Below are 20,687 nucleotides of genomic sequence, written 5' to 3' on the forward strand. Positions count from 1 at the left end.
CTGGTTCTGGCAACAGTGAAATATGCATTGATGAAAAGAGCCCACATGCACGATTTCTTGTGTATGTTACAACATATTCATCATAGACGTCCAATATCTGCCTTTTAATCTGCCAAAACTGCTCTTTTAGTGTGGGTATGTCCATTTTGTTATCAAACCCACTCAGAATAGAAAAGAGTTTAGCAGAGTTTTTAGGGATTGAGACTGGTGTATTATAATCCAGTTTGGGAAGAGCACAAGCCATTTGAGTTGAACTAAGGAATCCCAAAGTCTTTACTGATCCCTTTGATACAGGTTCTATCCTGCTGACTTGAAAGCACTGAGGGATTGGTAGATCCTTACACGAGTCAGCACAACACTTCGGAATTGAGACTGATGTACTGTCATCCAATTTGGGAGGAGCACAAGCCATTTGAGTTGAACTAAGGAATCCCACAGTTTTTACAGATCCCTTAGATACAGGGTCTAGCCTGCTGACTTGAAAGCTCTGAGGGACTGATAGGTCGTTATAAGAGTCAGCACTGCACTTTGAATTCTGAGAAACTGGTCTAGATGGGCTAAACCACTCAACAGAAAACAAGGGAATCCCTAGTGTGGCTTCTTGAACAGTGTCAGGGTTCTTTGTTTTGACAGAGTCCTGGAAGTGAATTTGGGATGCACCAGCATGAGGCAAGGAATTAACCAGGTTTTCTTGAGAGTAAATGTCTTGTGCAGAAGTAGCAAAAGCACTTTCACTGTTAGGAACATTCTCCCCTGTTTGAGGTAATAGAACCTCCAAAAACTCATTATTACTTTGTAATTCTTCTACAGACAGGGATTGGGGGTCATAATCACAGATATTATAATCGTTGAACATTGTTGGATCAGCAAGCCACGCAATGTAGTACTGCATTTGCAATCTTTGATTTTCTTTAACAAGTCTATCCTTTAAACTAAGGCCTCTTTTAGAGGTCTTAAGAGAATGTCTAGGTTTAGAGAGGGGTGTCGGAACATGACAGGAAAGCATTTTAGGCCTGTGTGTGCCTTTACTGCCTGGGGAGCTTGACATTTTTGGGTCGTGCATTCTGTCACGGTTTCGGGCGGGTCTGATCAGGACTTTGGTTGGGATACCCCTTGAGGTCACCGAATATCCTAAAGAGGTAGTATACTGGGGAAGAAGAGCAGCTAAAGGCATACACGGAAAGGACAGCAATGAACAGGCACAGGAAAGTAAAAGCAGAGCAACCCTTGTGTGAACAAACAGGAAACAGATTACTAATGGACAAACACACTGGGGTTGTACACAGAGTAAGGCGCAGAACATCCCACAGTGACAGGGAATCTCAATGCCTCTGTGCAGTTTGCTCTTACAGATAGTCACCCTGCCAGCCCCATAGAAAGGAGGCAGCAGAAGTGATTCTGTCTCTGGACCCTAGAGCACAAACAAGGATAGTACTTACATACACAGGACACACTCTTGTGGGTCCAGCTGGAAACACAGTGGTGATTCCTGAGAAAACAGCAATAGCACAATGTCAGACACGAAAGACAACGTATAACACTAGACAAGGATGGGGGCTGGAATTGCCTCCTGGAAACCAGGAGCCAACCCCAGTACAAAGGAGGACACTTATACACTGGTGAAGACTGATAGAACACTTACCAGACACAAAGAATCAAGAAGAAACAGAAACAGAAGGGAACAAACAAAGAGGCAGAGGCGAGAACTGGGAACAGGCTCAGGCCGAAGTAAAGGCAGGACTAGGACTGGAAAACAGGGTCCAAAATTCTGGCTGGAGCAAACAGAGATAGGACTGGGAAACTGAGAGCAGGCTCTGGCTGGAACAGGCAAGGACAGCACTGGAATACAGGGAGTAGGAATGAGTAGTAAACAGGACTGGGAAACAGAGAGCAGGTTCAGGCTGAAACAAGGCAGGAGCAGGGCAGAGAAACTGGGAGCAGGCTCTGGAAGAAACAAACAGGTACAAGGCTAAGAAGTAGGGAGCAGACTCTGGCTGGAACAATCAGGAACAGGGCAAAGAAACAGGAAACAGGATCAAGCTGGAACAGCACAGGAACAAAACTGGAACACCATCCGACAAGGGGTCTGTAACACAAAGGAATCGAACTCCAATGCACGACGGGGAGCTTGAGGAAATGGCTGCTTATAAGCAGTTCCAAGCTGGGCTGCACAGGAGAGGTCTCAGGTGTGTGTAGTTTCAGACACTTGAAAGTCCTGGAGGAGAGGATCCGGTGAAAAGGAGCAACTGGACTTCTCCCATTGAAAACAATGGGAAACAGAATCCGGGCTTTCCTGACTACCAGGCTGTGCATTATGGGATTTGCAGTCCGAGGAAGCAATTGTAGTACTACACAAGTGTACCATGGAGAAAAAGGAAACTAACAGGAGTCAGCAAGAGACTCTAGATAGGTGTTCAAGGTGATTCCCAGGCTTCCGACAGTCCTCTTACAGCGCCCCCTGGAAATGGGACGACAGAGTCGTAACAGGCTAGGGATTTGGAAGAAGCAGTGCAGAGGAGTTTGGCTATCTATGTGCAGGCTCCTACGGAAAATAATAGAAATTCTTTTGAATTAGCTAAACGAGCACTGTCTAACAGTTTCCTTAAGAGGGTCGACATAGGATATCAGACGAATAGACAGAAGGCATATGAAGAGAGTAATTTTACAGGTAGATTTTTGGCCTGGCAAGCTCGAGATCAAATCGCTAATAATATGATACACACACTGAGGTGTCCTATATCCGGGATTAGGCATACAGACATCAGAGATGTGGAAAAAATGACGTTTGAACATTATAGGTGAATCTATAGCGAAACCCAGGATATTGATCTTAGGGCTATTAGGGATTTTTGGGGGAAATTAGACATTCCTACTCTTGCGGAAGAAGATAGTGAGGCTCTACAGCAGCCATTTACAAAGTCAGAACTTCTTGAGATTGTTAAGAATCTCCCCATGGGGAAGGCCTGCAGACCTGATGGCTTCCCGGATGAATTTTACAAAAGCTTCATCGATATATTTATAGACGACTTTTTGTCTTTAATTAATGGCTTGCTGAAGGGTGAGCCAATCCCCAATTCTTGGTATTCTGGGAATGTGGTCAGCTTCCCTAAAAAGAACAAGGACAAGGAAGATCCTAATGCATATCGCCCAATCTCTTTGTTATATACAGACTATAAAATTATCACCAATCTCCTGGCCAACTGGCCCAATAGGGTTGTCACTAAACTGGTGCACCCTGACCAGAATGGGTTTATTGCCGGTCGACAACTTACATCTAACACGCATTATTTAGTTGAGGCTCTCGACTATTTCGCTTCTAATAAAATTTCTGCTATCATTCTTTTATTAGACGCGGAAAAAGCCTTTGATCTGGTTGTATGGGACATACTGTTTGAAATATTGTCCAGATATAAGGTGCCTTCCCAGACCTCTGCACTAATTCAAAGGCTGTATCAAGGCTCTGAGGCCAATATTATAATTAACTCCGCCTGTATTGGTCAACTTCAAGTTCAGCGCAGGACCCGTCAAGGATGTCCCCTATCACCTATTCTTTTTGCTCTCTTCATTGAACCTTTAGCGATTAAAATCAGACAGAATAATCTGATTCATCCCCCGCTGAAGTCAATGGGGAAGATCAAACTCTATGCTGATGATATTATTATATTTTTAGATGAAGAACGATCCTCCCAGGAGGAGGCTCTTAAAGTGTTCGCTGAATTTGAACAAATTGGGGGCTATAAGATTAACATGAGTAAAACCGATATTATTCTCTCTGGCACTTCTTCTGCTAAATTGCTCCCTGAACTAATGCATTGTGTAAATGCTAGGCCAAAAAGTTATCTGGGGATTCATTTTTCACCCGAAATAGGAGATCTGTACGATCTCAACTATGTCCCTTTACTTTTGAAAACCTAGGCCCTGCTTGCACTTTGGGGGTCCCTCCCCCTTTCTATCCTTAGCCGAATTGCACTGATTAAAATGTCTATGCTTCCATTATTTAATTTTTTGTTTTCAGCCATTCCTTGTGTATTAACATCTTCATTTTTTAAGAAAATAGAGTCTATGTTAGGCTCATTCATTTGGCAAAACCAGAAGGCGCGGGTTGCTTTAAGTACATTATATGCTGATAGAGAAAAAGGGGGCTTGGCATTAACAAATTTTAAAGATTACTATTTCGCTTTTTTTGCACATTATCTGACTCATTTTTAAGCTAACCAATCTATGGGTGGCCCATTTACCAAAGATTTTCACGAATTAGTCTGCAAGGAACACAATATTCCGAAACCTCCACTATTGGTGAAATCTCAAAAAAATGTTCGATATAAGGTTCTTAAATGGCTCTTTAAAAAGAAATCAGATTTTTTTTAGAAGATATTCAGAGGTGCGAATTGGCATTGCATGATATTTTTTAGTAAATGGTTATTATATTGTATCCCACAAGCCTTGTCCCGAATTATCCCCAGTTGCCCTGATCTCTTTTTTCGTTGTAAGGCAATAGGGGTGGCGGGCTGGATACATGTGATCGGTACATGTCGATTAATTCAGGATTACCGGGATGGACTGTTTAAGATATTAACAACTATTGCTCAGATCCCTATAATTCCTACTCTCTGGTTGGTGGGTGTGGGCTATGACCCTGGGGTAAGGCTCCCACCTCAGTAGGAAAAGTTAGTTTTTATAGCCACTGTGGTTGCCAGATCTCTTCTATTAAGAAATTGGCGCTCCAATCTAATTCCCAGCACTCAAGAACAGTTGAGTAAAATGGCACAGGTCAGAAATCAGGAAATGAGATATGCCAGGTGAGTGGGCGGCGGCAAAAAGTTTTCATGGATTTGGGGGGAATTTTTTCTAGACAATGGTGTATAATTGTGCGTAAATAAGAAGGGAGGCTCTCCTCTCTATCTTTGTTTTTTGTTTTTTTTCTTTCTTCAGTCACTTACCCCGATTGTCTGTATCTGGCGTTGTCCTATTAGAAATCCCTTCGGGAGAATGTTTAAGAGATATAGTATGGGATTGTAATACTTTTTTGTTATTTTTGCTGAATCTTGATAAAAATTAATAAAAAAAAATTCAAAAAAAAAAACATGCTGCTCTCTCACTACAGCTTCTTGAAGTTCAGCTCTTCGTCTGGTTTTCACATAAATTACAAGTCAGACTGTCAACCAGACTAAAAAAAATGCCAGTGAGTATTACTGAAGCTGTAAAATAAAAAATAAAAAAATACAAAGGGTGGCCGCTAGAGGCCAGTAATGTCAACCGAAAGGCGTAGAAGTTAGAATAGTTTCACTTTCATTTCCACTAAAATGAATTATTGGAAGGCATATGGGTCGCGCAGAAACGATGGGGCGGACAAGAAGGTGTATAGCAGCGGTAACGAGCGGTGTTACCCGGGAAGCGGCCCTGCTCAGCACCGCGATGGGTGGCAGGCGGAGAGGGGCCCTGAATCGGTAAGGGCAGGGTGGGGGAGAGGGCTGCAGTCTGATTTACATCTGACATTCTTCCGACGTTCTGCTGGCTGGGTGGTTTATATGGTCCTGCAATCATTACTAATTGAATTCTAGACGCGACGCCCTCTCAAAATATGAAACTTATTGCAAATGTACTAATTGCTTTTTAGACTTCAGAACGCGAACTCCATTTCCCTCTAATGCACACTTCCGGGAAAGTTCGGCCCGCCTGGTAACTCCGGGTTTGGCGCTGAGTCTCAGGGTGTTGAAGCCCAGGTGAGGGAGGGGCAGGTTTATAGCTCCCAGGTGCCCCCACCCCATCCCCCGTGTAACCCTTAACCACTGCCAGTCCTGGCTGTTCACAAACAGCGCCTTCCTGGCTGGGATGTTCAGCCTGCATTATTAGCAAAACTACTGGTCCCACAATGCAACATGGTCTTAGTTGATAAAAGCCGGGGATTGATTGAAGGTTTCACTCGGGGCAGTGATTGAGCAGAAGCGCCCTGATTTCTTAGAAACGTGACGGCGTTTCTGCCTCCTTCCCTACTATAATTCTAAACAGCGTTTTACGGGCGCACACAAATTAGTTTAATAAAATGATATCTTGTACTGCACATTGGTATTTTTTGGCCTCAATATATAGGACCTCTCCTCATTAGCAAGGATTAATGCTCGATGAATTTGGTAATTTGTGCAACGGGCGTCGTTATTTGGACTGGGTTGTGTTTTACTAGATGATTCAGCGTGACGGGGGTAAAAATTCATACGTTTCCAGGCTGGTGTTTAGTTTCAGGAAATAATTGTTTTCCGGTTTGTTGAACCAGTTGACACAATTCACTGAATAGGACTGCATCTCCCACACTGCACTTTGTGTTATTTGTAAGCGCGAGCCTGGAACAGTCCTGCCAGCTTGAAAATACAAGAATTCACCATATGGCGAGGGGTCGCGGCCTCGTGCCGAGAACTACATAAAGTACTTTAGCCCAAGCTTACTGAGGCCGCCGCCGATATCCTACGGTATTTTTACACTCTTTGCAGTGGTTCAAGCTCGTTTGCCCCGCCAGCGTGTGGCTATCGGCTCCTCACCTTGTAACAGTGTAAAGGGAGCCCATACCACGCGACACTCAGCCCTGTGTGAGTTGGCACGTCTGCTGCAAATATGATGCCACCAGAATTGTCGTGTAATCTAGTTGCTCTGGCTTCCTTGTCTGCCTGACTGATAACACTAAGAACCGCATTTATTTTGCGCGTTTACCACCCCTAGTCTATGTGAGTATCGTTATAGTATGACATGGAACCCCTGCTAGTCCATGTTGCATCGACCACTACCTCGTGAGTAAGGTACCTCAGGTAGAGTAATACCCCCTAGGCTTTGATTAACATTTTGCTTCTCCACCACCTACACCCAGGGCCACTGGGATTATGCGGCAGGAGAGGGACAAATTATGCGGCAGGGTAGAATAAATTATATGGCAAGAAAATCTAATTATGCAGCATAATGCGGCATATTTTGAAATTGTATAACGTCATTATTTCATCATTTTCACACATGGTAACGCTGTATGGACATTGGTTGCACTGCATTAGTGCCGGTTTAACAGACGAATACTGCAATAAGCAACAGAAAGGTGGCCAGTCCAGATTTGCAAAGGGCCTTCCGCAGCGCGGCAACACGTGTTGCTGCATTTTTAGTAACTTATGAATCGTTTGAGCTAGATATGATGGATAATGTAACAAATGCACCAAACCTATATTTATGCTATAATTGCTGCACAATCGCATCATTTCAGTGGCCCTGCCTAGAACACTGTTATGGCTGATGTGAGCACGTCTGGCCTTATTTGGTCTTTAATAGTTTAATTGATAAAGGGATGCGCTAGAGATTTGATAGACATTTTGACTATGCCTAGAGTGATTCCACCATAGCTCATAACTTCAACAACAATATACACAATCTAATCAATAAATGCCATCAATCTTATGGAGTCAATAATCTTTACGCACCATGGCACATTTGGCCATGAATAACCACACTGTTTAGTAAAATTTAGTATGTTTATTTCCATAAATTAACAATGCTAATATGACATAGATTAGTTTCAAAACCAAATGATAAACATATACAAACACAGGCTGCATCAATTTAGCTAAAGCATTTATAGTTAAACACTCGAGAGTTACAGTACAAATCAATAACAGTAATAACCGGAAAACAGAGATAGTATACATCTAAACTCAACAGGTGAACAGAACCAATTCTTTGTTAACAACATTTGTCAACATTTGGGCATACTAACTAACCTTCCAGTTAGAATGGCATGTTTGGGCTTTCATGCAAAACAATTTTAGTCAAAGTTAATTTGGAAAGCATCTAAGGCTCTATCAAAATGGTGGTTGGTACCTAAAAGAAAGCACAAATATAGCACACAAAGAATAGCATTTTGTTATACCTCTCCTCAATGAGTCAACAAGAGGGGGTCTCTTCATCAGGTGGACATCTGTCTCGTCAGCATCAGCAATGGGACAGTGAAAGGGAATGTTCAGCCACAGTTGGGCTCTAAGTTAACTGAACCAACTTAGAGGACATTCAAGCTAAGGAATCAGCATTAACACAATTTAACAGAATTCATGGACCTGCGGTGCTCCACGAACAGGACTCTAGCAAGAATAGAAAAGGATGGCTTGAATGAACTCAGAAAATGGACTAGAATTCCTAAGTGCAGACAGGCTAAGTTAAACTCCCATAAAGTATCTTCTCACGCCATCAATATGTTTACAGTAGGACCAATAGGCTATAAACTATAAATCTAAAACATTACTAAACGGTCTTTCACATGTCGATGATTGGCTCCTCTTCTCCTGTTCCCATCGTCAGGTAACTTTTTTTGTTCCAATCCTAGCTGTAGTCAGTGCGTCCATTGTTAGCTCCTGGAAATGTCTCTTTCCAACGCATCAAGGATACTTTTGTAACATTTTCTAGTGCAAGACATTCTAACAGGCACTTCTCATGAGAAAGTTTAAGACATTAATAAATCGCTTGGTCATGTCAGCCCAGTGTGAACAATGAGTAATATTAATTCTAGGCGTTCACAAAACATTTACAAACATTTATTCAGGCCATGTAACTTAACATGAGGCTTTGTTGACTAGGTCCAAACTATGATTAATCAATGCCTAATATTATTTAAGTAAAGACATGGTACTAATATGTTAATGTAACCGACTAATACATTTTATTCTACATGTGCACATCATTTAAACTATAAATGTGAATTCATTATTGTCATACATCTCATTGTGGCCACATCAGTGGGCACATTTTCCATGGCACATAGTTTTATCTACGTTATCCTAATTCATGTAAATTCTTAACAGTTAATCAATGCAAATGTAATAGTAATTAATTCAGCTTTCACAATGACACCAACCAGGTCTAGCTTTTTAGCTAATATCACTTTGGAGTTTGCAACTTGTAGTTTGGCTTTTACTAGTATAGAAATCCCAGCTGTAAAAGTGTTGTTGGCTGAAAAGCCAAATCAGGCTAATGTTGTTATGTGGTGTGACACGGGGCCACCTGGCATTTACATTCTATGCTGCTTCCTCCTTAGACATGGCACTAGGGTACACCCTACAAAGCAGGCACTTAGAAATGGTGGGTGTTTAATAATACAAGTTATCATCACCATAGGTCCAAGCAGTGATTATGGTACTTTCTTCAATGCCATTACTTGGTGGGTGAGTGTGTAACGGGCGTGAGATCCCGGTGACAGCCTTAGGTGGCAATAATCAGGGGTCACCCTGGCCTGTAGGGCAAACCAGCAGTGCCTGATAGGCCAGACTCGGAGATCAGTGTGTGGACCAATTTGTAGTAGTTTGTGGGCCTGTTTTTTGGCCAGGCGGGCATGTTTTCTTACTGTTGATTTCCCTGATATTGCCACAGACATTGCCTGCAACAAAAACAAGCATTTGCAATGCAATGGGTCTTGCGTATGCTCGAGTTAGCGCTTTTACCATTATAAATTCCTAACTAGACTTTTCTTGCCACATAAATTTAAAATAAATTGTGAAACAGTTGACCTAAGCGAGCCGATTCAAAGCCCCACGGCCGCCATGAGCATGAGTGTGAAGGAGAGACACAAAAGGAAAAAGAAGTTCACTCGCAGTCAAACGTATCAGGAATCGTGCAAATATCTATGTGACAGGGTTGGTCACCAAGGCAGTAACCAAACCGTCCCAAGGAGGGACAAATGTAAAGCATTTGCCAGTGATGATAAAGGATTTTTGAAAGGCAAGCCCAGGAACAAGTGATAGTGGTGGGTGTGGTTAAAAGCCCAGAGATAGGTTACAACACGTCAGAGCGCTTGCACGCTCGACCTAATAAATGAAGTCTCAAACACCATGTAAAATTCTCTTACAGCATGTCTTTACAGCAGCCTTTTCCAACCATTAGATCACGAGCTAGTGGTAACTCTCCAGCTACTTGTTAGTAGCTCTCTTGTATGCAGCCCAGTGCAGTAAAATACAAGCTTTTGCTTGGTGAAATAATAAAAGTACCAACATTGAAAAGTGTGTATTCTAGTAAAAAAATGTGTGTATTTTCAGAACTCATAAGCTGACATTTAGAGAAAAATGGTTTCATTTCTGAAATATATTTAAAGTTGATGCATGAATGCTAAATAGTGTGGCCTTGAGGAGACTTATTACTAATATAATTACCTTGCTGCCAGGGGCACTGCAGATATCGTTGTTCTGCATTACAAACAGCAACATTCTGCATCGACAAAGCCTTTTTATGTTTCTTCTGGCAACCGTGCCTGATGCACAGAGGTGATCACTGCTGGTAACCTTGCTTATAGTGGCCAGTAATGTAATTTTATCTAATGTGGTCACTATTAACACTAATATTATTAGTAGCTCGGGATGATTTTCAATGAACATAAGTGGCCCATTTTTCAGTAAAGGTTGGAGACCCTGCTTTACAAGTTAAAAACTGGTGGATTTGTATAATATAGGCCACTTTTTAGCTATCTGGTTCGCTAATGGGGCCCACTTTTATTTTTGTGCTCAGGCCTATATTTTATCCTAGTCCGAATTTGGCAATAATGTACATGTCCTAGTGGGGGTGGGATAACTCACAATGATCACCAATTGAAGGGTGGTTTGAGAATATACACAGGCCAGTCCAGATTATCAGTGTGCCGTTTTCGAATGAGTGATTCACTTGGTCGGTGTATGGGCGTGTCCAAAGCCTGCCTGAGTCAGAATGCACTGAGAGGACAAGCCTGTCTCTACAAGCATGCAAAGTGTGAGGGCATATCTTGGGCGTCAGTCTGCATTCTTCAGGGTGCCCTCTAAAGGAGGGCCATGTCTGGGATAGATGCACTGTGTTGGACAGGGCCCGAGGAGGATCCTGAGTGTTGGGCAGGTGGACACTTTCTTACCTTCTGCTGCTGGCAAATGCTTCTTCAGGGGGTTTACATATGATACCTTTGCCTGACAACCCAATACCCTGGAACCTTGCAGGCAACCTGCCCTAAGATTGCTAGAACAAGAAAGTGGGTGAGATATTCAGGTCACCAGTTGGACCTTTAGCCATGTTGGTTTATCCGTCCCCTGCCTTTTATCATGGGTAGGTGCTGCTCCATGTTTGGTGGTCTGCCATTTCCTAGTCTAGATGTCCAAGGGTTAGACACCAAAAAAAACCCACTCCTCTTGTTGATTTCTCGGGAAGGGGACAGCGAGGAGTGAGTTATAGCAGTACAATACCACTGATGTGAAACTGCTCTTGCTTCCCATAGTTGGTGGTAGACCCAGAGCTAGGGATGATGCAAAGTCTAGGAGATGGGTATCCTGGAGTGCCTTGGTAGAAGAATTCCTTGTCGGTAGATAGGTGAAATTCTGCTCCCAGTATCCTATCCATTCTCTCTGTGATATAGCCGAGCCCTAATGCGACTGTCTCACTGAGTCAGATTCAAGGATGTGTGTAGAAGGCCTAGGCGAGCCTCTTTCCCCCACCTTACACATCCCCATATATGATGGCTGGTGGAGAGCAGACCTCACCAGCTGATTTTAACCGCCTGGATAAAGGCCCATAGGGGATTGAGAGTGGTAATTATGCAATTCATGCACTTTTAAAACATTATTTAGAGGGATTTGTAGTATTGATTAAGCACAGAGCATTTCACCTGGGTAAGCCCTGCTTTTTGCACACCAACACTCAGGACCAGCAGCCAGAAACTGTTATGACAACACCAGTAGCAACACTTTGAGTCCCTTTCTTTAGGGACAGTGAAATACAGAACTGCACTTCTCCCTGAAGCCTTCTCTCCTCTTAGGAGGTCAGAAGGTATTAGGGTTCCAAATGTAATTTTACATTTAAGGTTTGTTTGCAAATTGCTGAGCATTGAGTGGTACTGCTGGCAATATCTGTGGTACTAGTCCTGACTCTCAGTTCTGCGTGAGTAATGCCAAGACATAACATAATTCACATGCATGTAGTAGTAGTTGTTAGAAGCATTATCAAGTTCCAGATTTTGTTTTTCAGGCATAAGTCACTATTATAGATAAAGCTGTGAGCTGTTTTGGCTTCAGAAATAATCACTAAGGGATCACTTAGCTTTCCAAGCAGTCTCCTTTCCCTGTTTTATTTCTGAGGCCAAGTAACTTTCCTGTGTGGTCCTTTAAGGCTTTTCACTGTCACTCATGTTTCCAATGTCTACAGGGAGCCACTGACAGGACCTCAAGGGCTTTCACTTTGACTCGTATGTTAATGACAACCAGGTCATCCTCTGCCTGGATGCTGATCCGGCTGTAACAACTATATAACTTGAAAATCAAAACATGTGAGATGGGGACCTGAACCGGGTGGGCAGCCTCTGGATTGCATAGAACTCGGAGGAGGCTGAGATGATTGTGATACGAAGAATAATGCGCTTTTGCTGTGGGGCTCCAGTTCATGGCCACTGGAATTGGAGGACTCTGTCAGTAGAGGTTGTTATATCTTTTGGGTTCCAGATTGATGTTTGTATCACTTTGACACACCAGATCTTTGCCACCATCTCATCTTGTTTTCATCAGATGAAAACATTTACGCAAATGCCACATATGCCTCTCTCTGTTGGCTGAGACTAGGCTGTTACAGCCCGGTGGAATTCCCTCTTAGAGAGAGTTTCTTTGTGTTACACGTGGGCTTTAATATACAGACCGTCTCCGTTACACTTCCCTCAAAGTAAGAAACAGGAAAGAGGTAGAAACCTACTTTTTTGTTGCCCACCAAATTATATACTATCCTTTTCGACATGAGTTCTAATCAAACTATCTAGAGTTTAAAAAACAAGTTAAAACCTTGTTGTTCCTGCAGTGTTATTACTGATGCTTTTCTGTTTTCCAGTTTAAAGCCATGTCCTGCTCACAAGATTCACCCAGGCATTATTTAGAAACCTCTGTTGTGCTCTAGGTAAAAATATAGAATAATAATCTCACCCTTTTGTTTTGGGATCCACTGCAATGACAGTATCACGAATTAAAACTCCTTCAGGCATTTCTCCAGCATAGAGCTAAGTTCCCATTGGCTGTAACCCTGGCAGTAAAGGTATGTGTCGTGGCATGAAGTAGATTGACACTTTCTGGAGTAGATCATTTTGCATATGTTCTGCTAATCGTCTATGCTTATGATAACACTCTTAGCACTGGGGTAGATTGTGTCAGTTTAGATGTTAGGCGGAGGTGGTAATGATGGGTTATACACCCACCAAGTCCATCAAAGTTCACATTTGGCCCTTAATATTTGTGATAGCTGTCATTTCCTATTCGCTAGTTTTGGACAGTGCAAACAAGGCCAAGGAATGCCAGCGCCCTTGCTTTAGGTCTCTGCAACGCAAAAGGCATCAAGAACCAAACCAAAACTACAGATTCCAATTCTAGATATGCAAACATATGGAGGTAAATATAAGCATGCAGGGAAAAGGGTGTATAACAGTCCAGGGACATGCATAACATTGACATGTTATCTCTCTGTCTATGTACCAGTGGTATGAAAAGATGTAGTGGTAGATGGACTCATGAACATACCATTTCTCAAAGTGTGATCCAAATAGAATTTCCTGTTTGGAAAAAAATGTGAATGAATTGGGAGCAACAGGATTAAAAGTACCCAAGTTAAAACACACCAGATTGGAATCTCAATTTGAATTTATGGATTTTGGAAGTGGTGAAAAAGTTTATAGCACTAGTTCTCCATTATCACAACTCTGGGTATTTGAAATGCAAGGGAACAGCTTTACAAGACTGTTTCTGCCTCATCAGGTCATAACCTGAAACTAGACATTAAGGCCCTCATTCCGAGCCTGGCGGGCGGCGGAGGCCGCCCGCCAGGCTTCCCCCCTCCGAAATACCGCTCCGCGGTCGTAAGACCGCGGAGGGTATTCCGAGTTTTCCCCTGGGCTGGCGGGCGGTCTTCACAAGACCGCCCGCCAGCCCAGGGGAAAACTCCCTTCCCACGATGACGCCGGCTCGTAATAGAGCCGGCGGAGTGGGAAGGTGCGACGGGTGCAGTTGCACCCGTCGCGTATTTCAGTGTCTGCTTTGCAGACACTGAAATACTTTTAGGGGCCCTCTTACGGGGGCCCCTGCCGTGCCCATGCCATAGGCAAGGGCATGGCAGGGGCCCCCAGGGGCCCCGCGACTCCCCCTCCCGCCATCCGGTTCCCGGCGGGAGAACCGCCAGGAACTGGATGGCGGGAGGGGGAGTCGGAATCCCCATGCCGGCGCAGCATGCTGCGCCGGCTTGGAGGATTCCTTTGGGGCAGCGGGAAGCCGGCGGGAGACCGCCGGTTTCCCTTCTCTGACCGCGGCTGAGCCGCCGCGGTCAGAATGCCCCGCGGGGCACCGCCGGCCTGTCGGCGGTGCCACCGCGTCCCACGGCCCTGGCGGACTTGTTCCGCCAGGGTCGTAATGACCCCCTAAACGTCTTCCCACTTCTAGTTGTGGGATGCAGAAATTAAATGTACTTGTTGCAAATGATTATTCTGACTACATACTTAAATTTGTGTTTTCTGAAGCAGAGAAAAGTGACAGATCCACAAGCGTGGTACATGCAGGCGCCGGAGGAGATTGATACGATCACTGAGCTTCAGGTACCGTCCAAACAACGAAATTGTGAGGACCCGAAGGTGGCAAGAGAACTCACTTCAGGTCGCTTCTCAACAGAGACCTCTAACAGCAAGGTGACACCCTCTGTGGACATTGAGGGAAAGCTGCAAGAAAACAGCAACCTGGAACAAAAATTCAGCAGTTCAGCTGGGGAGGAGCTTGATGATGCCGCCTCCTTGGTCTCCGAGACACGGTCCGTATCACCCCCTCATGCCTGTGATCAAGCCGCCAGCAACTCTAGTTACAAATCCATTGATGTGATTAAAATGAAGCTGGAGTTCAGACAAAAGCAATTTGAGTTCAAGGAAAAACTGGCACACGAAAGAGCTATGCGGGAGACTGAGTTGAAATGGAACCTGGATTACAACAGAGCCCAAGAGAAGCTCCAAGAGAAAGAGGCTGAACTCCAGAGGCTGCGGCAGAAGAACAGCAGAGATACGGTAAGCTCGCACCACAGTCTGGAATGCTGTCATAATATCCTAAAGAGATGTTTATTTTGTATGATGTGGCAAAGGTGGCGTGTGATTGGTTACATATTCCTGAACACCCACGACCTTTGAACAGTTTTGTCAAGGATAGTTGATGTTGTAGAAGCAGATAAATGAGGTTGGAATCACTTTAGGCAAATACGTCCCAAATTCAGTCATGCCGTTTGCTGTGACCATGTCCACCAAAGTTCATAATTCAACAAACATGAGATTCTTTTTTTGGGGAATCTTGGCATTTCCCTATAATTCCACCCATCATTGCATAATTATGCATTACCTTTGCCCTTGTAGCACTCAGATCCCTCTGCAGTTCTTAGCCATGGCATGTGGCACAATCCAGAGAAAAAGGGAGAAGTTTTCCATAGAATTGGTTGGGTCAGATGCAGATTTTGATAGTCAGTGACATGCATTATTTACTGGTCTTTACATCAAGACTTGAGTGTTTGACTACATCAAAATGATGGGTAGTGCTGTCTTCTTGCAATGTCCACACACTGTTTAAATCTAGTCATGTGAGGGAAGCCATGAGGATTGAAAGAAGACCATCATCAGCCATCCTTAAAAACAGTATTGCCCTCCGCAGCGGTACACGCCTCACAGTTAAGCATGTCTTACCACAAGGGTGTTTTACTTGATTGCGCGGTCAGACGTTTCTCTTTCAAGTGTTCTGTTGTTTTGCTAAGCTCACATATATGTTTATGACTGTGGTATATTGTTATTTTAAATATTATTCACATATAAAATATGTTTAAATATTAATTTTATTTAAAGTAACAGACATCAGCCATAGCAAGTATGGATGTAGGCAACTTTTTAGTTCTACATACACAAACTGATTGTAAAGATAACTTCTGCAGAGGAAAGGGGGGTAAGTTTAGCATGGAGGGCCATTGTCAGAAACCTAAATCCCTCACCTTTATTTACAGCCTCATGGGCAGTATATATTGAATGCTATAGTATTTTACAGGTGTATATTATTTATACTTAGACTGGTATGTGTGTGTGTGTGTGTGTGTGTGTGCTTTTACAGCATTGCTCTATATCTATACCTACGCGTCTGTGTTTCCGCCTTTGTTTTTCTTCCCCGTGGTGCAAGTAAGATGATTGCAGCACAGCATTTGCTGACTTTTCTCCAGGAGTCAGGGTCACTGATGAGAGGGGAAGGAGACTGGTAGGTGACATGTGCTACAGAGTGTAACTGCAAGTCACAGATTTCTGACAAGCGTGTGTATGCCTTATCAAGCCAAAAAATGTCCCAGGCAGTGCCAGTGCTTCATTTTCACATTCACCCACTTTTATTTATCTCAACTAATAATAATAAAAAATTGAATATTTATAGGTGGGGCTTGAACCTTGGTTAAAGAGTATGCAAGTTCTATATCACTTCACACAACAGGAGCCACTCTCTTGGTTTTATGTAGTGGCTATAAGTTATTTTAACTCATTCATTTTGTGTTAGGCCTTTTTCTGTTACCATGCAGAATTTCATTATCATGCCACAAACTCACACATATTTTTCATGCTCTAAGAACAATGAGAAATACCCCTCAATTGCTTTGGCCCAGCCCCACACAGTTCTGCTTCTCCCAGACTCTTCCTTTATAACTCACTCCATAAACTAAGATTTTTCTTCACAACAAACCATGCCCTTCGCCCCTCTGCGTGTTCATGTCAACTCATGCCAAAAATGTCTCCTGCGCTGCCAGTCGGTGATTTCCGAATGGATCCACCTAAATAAATCTTAGCCTAATTAAGGGGAAAAAAACTAATATCTAAAGACCAACCGTGGACCCTTGCCAAATGACTCATACACCTACGTCACTTTCCATTGAACCAATGATTCTGCTGGATTTGAGTATTGGTTAAAAGCTTTTTTTTACACCTTAATTTGTCAATAATCCTTCAGTTACTATGCTGAATTTCGTTTAATTGCTGTAAACACGTATTTGTATTTGAATGTGATAAATACAAGGAGCCATTGCTCTTTTTGTAATATTGGTCCTTCACATTTATGGAATGCTAGAAATGTAATTAGATGTAACAGACAAAAACAGTATTATGTCTTAGCACCACCTGAAGACCGCTGGCATTGATTGGCCACTAGAGTCTATAAATGTAATACATTTAAAAAACAGTATGCTGAACACATATGTACGAGTTTGAGGCATTGCCTTTCCAATTTGTTTAAAACATTTTGTGTTGGACACAAAAGTGTGTGATATATGACATTTTAATGATATAAAAAATCTGCAAATTGTTAGAAACTAGAATGTGACAATTGTAAACAAAATTATTAGCATGCATTTGTCTACATCACACATTGAATGGAGTAATAGTCTATCAAATTGTCAGAATAGATTACAAAAATGCGATCTAAAACTAACAAGTGCACCTCCAGCTGATACATCATAATGTGTAGAGATATCACTCCGTAAATCAGCAACGCTTATAAAGTTTTAGTAAATGACAATTTTCTTCTTGCATTACTGCTCTTGTTAAAGATCTGTTGGCCACTATTTCTTCTAAGGACACTCCTTGCAGAGAGCCCAAACAAATTCAGTAAAATAAGATATAAAAGTCAATATATTAAAAATGTATATTAACAGGTGTGAACATTCAGGTCTAAGGATTTCTGTCTGTCAGTCATGAGCACACCTTCGGTGAGCGTCTTCCCAGTTCCACCTATCACCTGCACCCCACCTCCCCAAAATATTACTACAAAAGTAAACATTTGATTTCCCTTCAACAGAGGTGCTGGCTTTGGTGAAGCACACATAGGACTTTGCATTTGGCAATGCTTTTACCACTTTCTATTACCAAAAAGTGAAGAGATACAAGAAGGCTAAATAACTTGTTCCATACTAAAATAAATACAAAGATACCTCTGCAAGCAGACACTTTCTCTTTATCCAGACCTCTGTACTTTGAATCCTGTCTTTTGCCTGTGTCTTTGCTGGTTGCCAGTTCCTGATTATTGAATACCATAGAAAAAATCTCGATTTAGTACAAATACTACAGGATCACTTGTCATTGGTGCTTTTGCAATTAATGTATACAATTAACCAGCATCTTTCAAGATATTGTTGAATTGAAGAGGATTTTTGGGATCCTTAATAAGTTTTATAAGGCAGCCTTGCTCGGACTCCTGAAATGCACTGGACATCTCTGCAAGGGACGTTGTTTCTTCCTGCATTAAAATATTGGATATAAATATTTGAGATACAAACACATGACAACACCCAGTTCATGAAACCAACACAACTAATAGGAGGCTGCTCAGTAGGACTACCTAATGCAACAATTCCTGTCTCATGCTCTGAGTAAAGTTTCCTTAACTCCTGTTATTTTGAAAAGTTTTACTCAGTTGATGGGATTTACGTTTAGAGAAATATGCTTTATAATGCAATTGTCTTTTAATACAGAGGTAAAAACATTTATCTAGTACTGGTTTCTAAAATATTCACTGTAAAAATGTTATTTGTTAGCACAGCGTGTGAAGTTGTGCTTAGGAACACCCCCAGATACATGTATGTTATGTGAAAATGATAATTTTATTTTATATGTGTGAATATGAACCTATTCATACGTAGAGAGTAACTGTGTAATTTGGTCCTATATTGCTATTGTGAGGTTCAGGTGAAACCATAAATCATAAGGCACAGGTTCAGTAGTTTGTAAAATCACCAGAACACCAAATTGGCAATATAGCAACATATTTCACATGTTACTGTCTTGTATTATAATATTATATTTGTATTTTGGGGTAGTTAGTTTCAAAGTGCTGCATTCTTCAAAATGCAGCTAACAATGGTTACGGACAGGAATTAGCAAGGATTTTATTTACCTGTTTTTAAAATACATTTTTGTTGAAGCAATTACATTTTGGGAAGGCTAGGCAATTTATGTGATTCTGCAACTGTAGCGTGTGATGTACAGTTAATAGATTTATCAACTTTGCCACATAATTTTCACATTTTACAAAAAATGTATTTGTAGCTCCGATGAATGAAAACAACATTGCCATAGTCTGTTTTCTATACTTTACATATTTTCCCATATAATTTGGATACATTAGTCCCACATTTTGCTCTTCCATGTTGCATAATCCTAATAGACCTGACAATGGGAAAATTCTGCTGCATGATGTGGAGGCTGTCATTATGGTGATGAAATGTATATTTCTCATGAAACCCTGAAATATTTTCCGTATTTCACGGTTCTCTGTGACATGTAGATTTCTATACAACTGTGTTGTGTTCAATAAAAGCATCTACAAATAACATGATTTCTAGGTTTGCTATCCCAGCAAAAATAAATGTGGCCATTAAAACAAATTAGTAACAAAATATTTATGATACCTGCACAGTCACACAGTGCAAAGACCAAATTCCATGTTACTGCTTAACTTGCTAAAGAAGATACTGCTCTATACCTCACAAATTCCATTCTATAATCTTTTTACAATGGAAAACAACTAGGCCATACCCAGAAGGCCTAGTTTTCGTGGGTATAGCTTGTCGCATAGTTGTACCCTTGTGCTTCGGTTGTTTGTTTATCATGAAGACACATCAAAAACAGCACAGCATAAACAAAACATGCATGTGTGCAAAGTGTGATTCTCTATTATTACCATTGTTGAGGGTGGGACTGGGGGATTATGACTCACTTGAGGTTTCGTCTCTCGTGAGTCATTCCCTCACCACGTTCCAAAATGGTATTATGTAGAAAAATAGAACACCTTAGCCAAACACAGCTGCCAGGAAAGGCTGCTCTAACACTGTACGCGTTTAAGGACTATAACAGGGAAGAGAGGGGGCCATGATGGGGGGATGTCTGACTTTTTCCCCTGCCTCTACAAAGCATCTTCACAGCTCTTGTGGTGGATGTCAAAGCAGTTAATTCTAAAACATGGTCAAAAAGTGATGTGAAAAATGGCAGCAGTCAATCCCGGATTCTCCACTGGATCTGACAAACTGTTTTTCTTTGTTTGACAAATTCGATAGGGACACATGAGCTGCGGAGAATTCCTTCCTCGCTTCTTCCACAACTCAGGCGTTCTGAGCCACGAGCCATCCACAATCTATGGCACTCCCTTTCCCTTGAGCAATCCACATATCTTGGTGTATCAGACGAGAGGAGAGAGTTAGGTTGTATAATAGGTATTTCAGTGTTGACAGCAGCGGGCCTACGCCAATGTTCATAGTCCACTGCTACTCAATTTTCAACATCTGTGAGCATGGCAATATTTTAAAATAGAATATTACATTGTTTGCCTCTGCAAATATATCTTCAAAAGGATTATTCAGGAGGATGGAAAAGGGCATTGAATTAAACAAATATGGAGGAGTCTAATGGATGGTGTAATGAAATGCAGTCTAAATTGTTTTAAAACACAATGGGATAACAAAGTGAAAAAACAGCATATATGACTTTTTAAACAATTCGTATATAGTTTGAAACCCAGAACAGCACCTTGAAACATACAACACAAAATATTGAACAGTTTTCACAATAAAAACGTACATTAATCTCTGAAAGTATATTCAGGAGCCGCGTTAAGACCTTTGTCACCAGTGGTAGATAACGTAGGTCAATCCGAGTG

General features: G+C 42.0%; 1 protein-coding gene across 5 annotated transcripts in view; it reads left to right on the forward strand.

Moving 5' to 3' along the window:
- The first annotated feature begins 5,281 nt into the window (after window positions 1-5,281).
- Window positions 5,282-20,687, forward strand: part of LOC138295415 (DNA ligase 1-like) — a 104,824-nt gene continuing 89,418 nt past the window's right edge. Inside the window, exons 1-2 of one of the 5 annotated variants that reach the window (XM_069233700.1) lie at window positions 5,282-5,447; window positions 14,510-15,037. In XM_069233700.1, coding sequence (XP_069089801.1) covers window positions 5,304-5,447; window positions 14,510-15,037 — 672 coding nt within the window. In that variant the 5' untranslated portion in view covers window positions 5,282-5,303. Of the gene's footprint in view, window positions 5,448-6,349; window positions 6,465-14,506; window positions 15,038-20,687 lie in introns of those variants that run through there. The other 4 variants (XM_069233704.1, XM_069233699.1, XM_069233702.1 and 1 more) reach the window with 4 other exon arrangements.

This window comes from Pleurodeles waltl, chromosome 5 (genome assembly GCF_031143425.1).
Source record: "Pleurodeles waltl isolate 20211129_DDA chromosome 5, aPleWal1.hap1.20221129, whole genome shotgun sequence".
NCBI lineage: Eukaryota > Metazoa > Chordata > Amphibia > Caudata > Salamandridae > Pleurodeles > Pleurodeles waltl.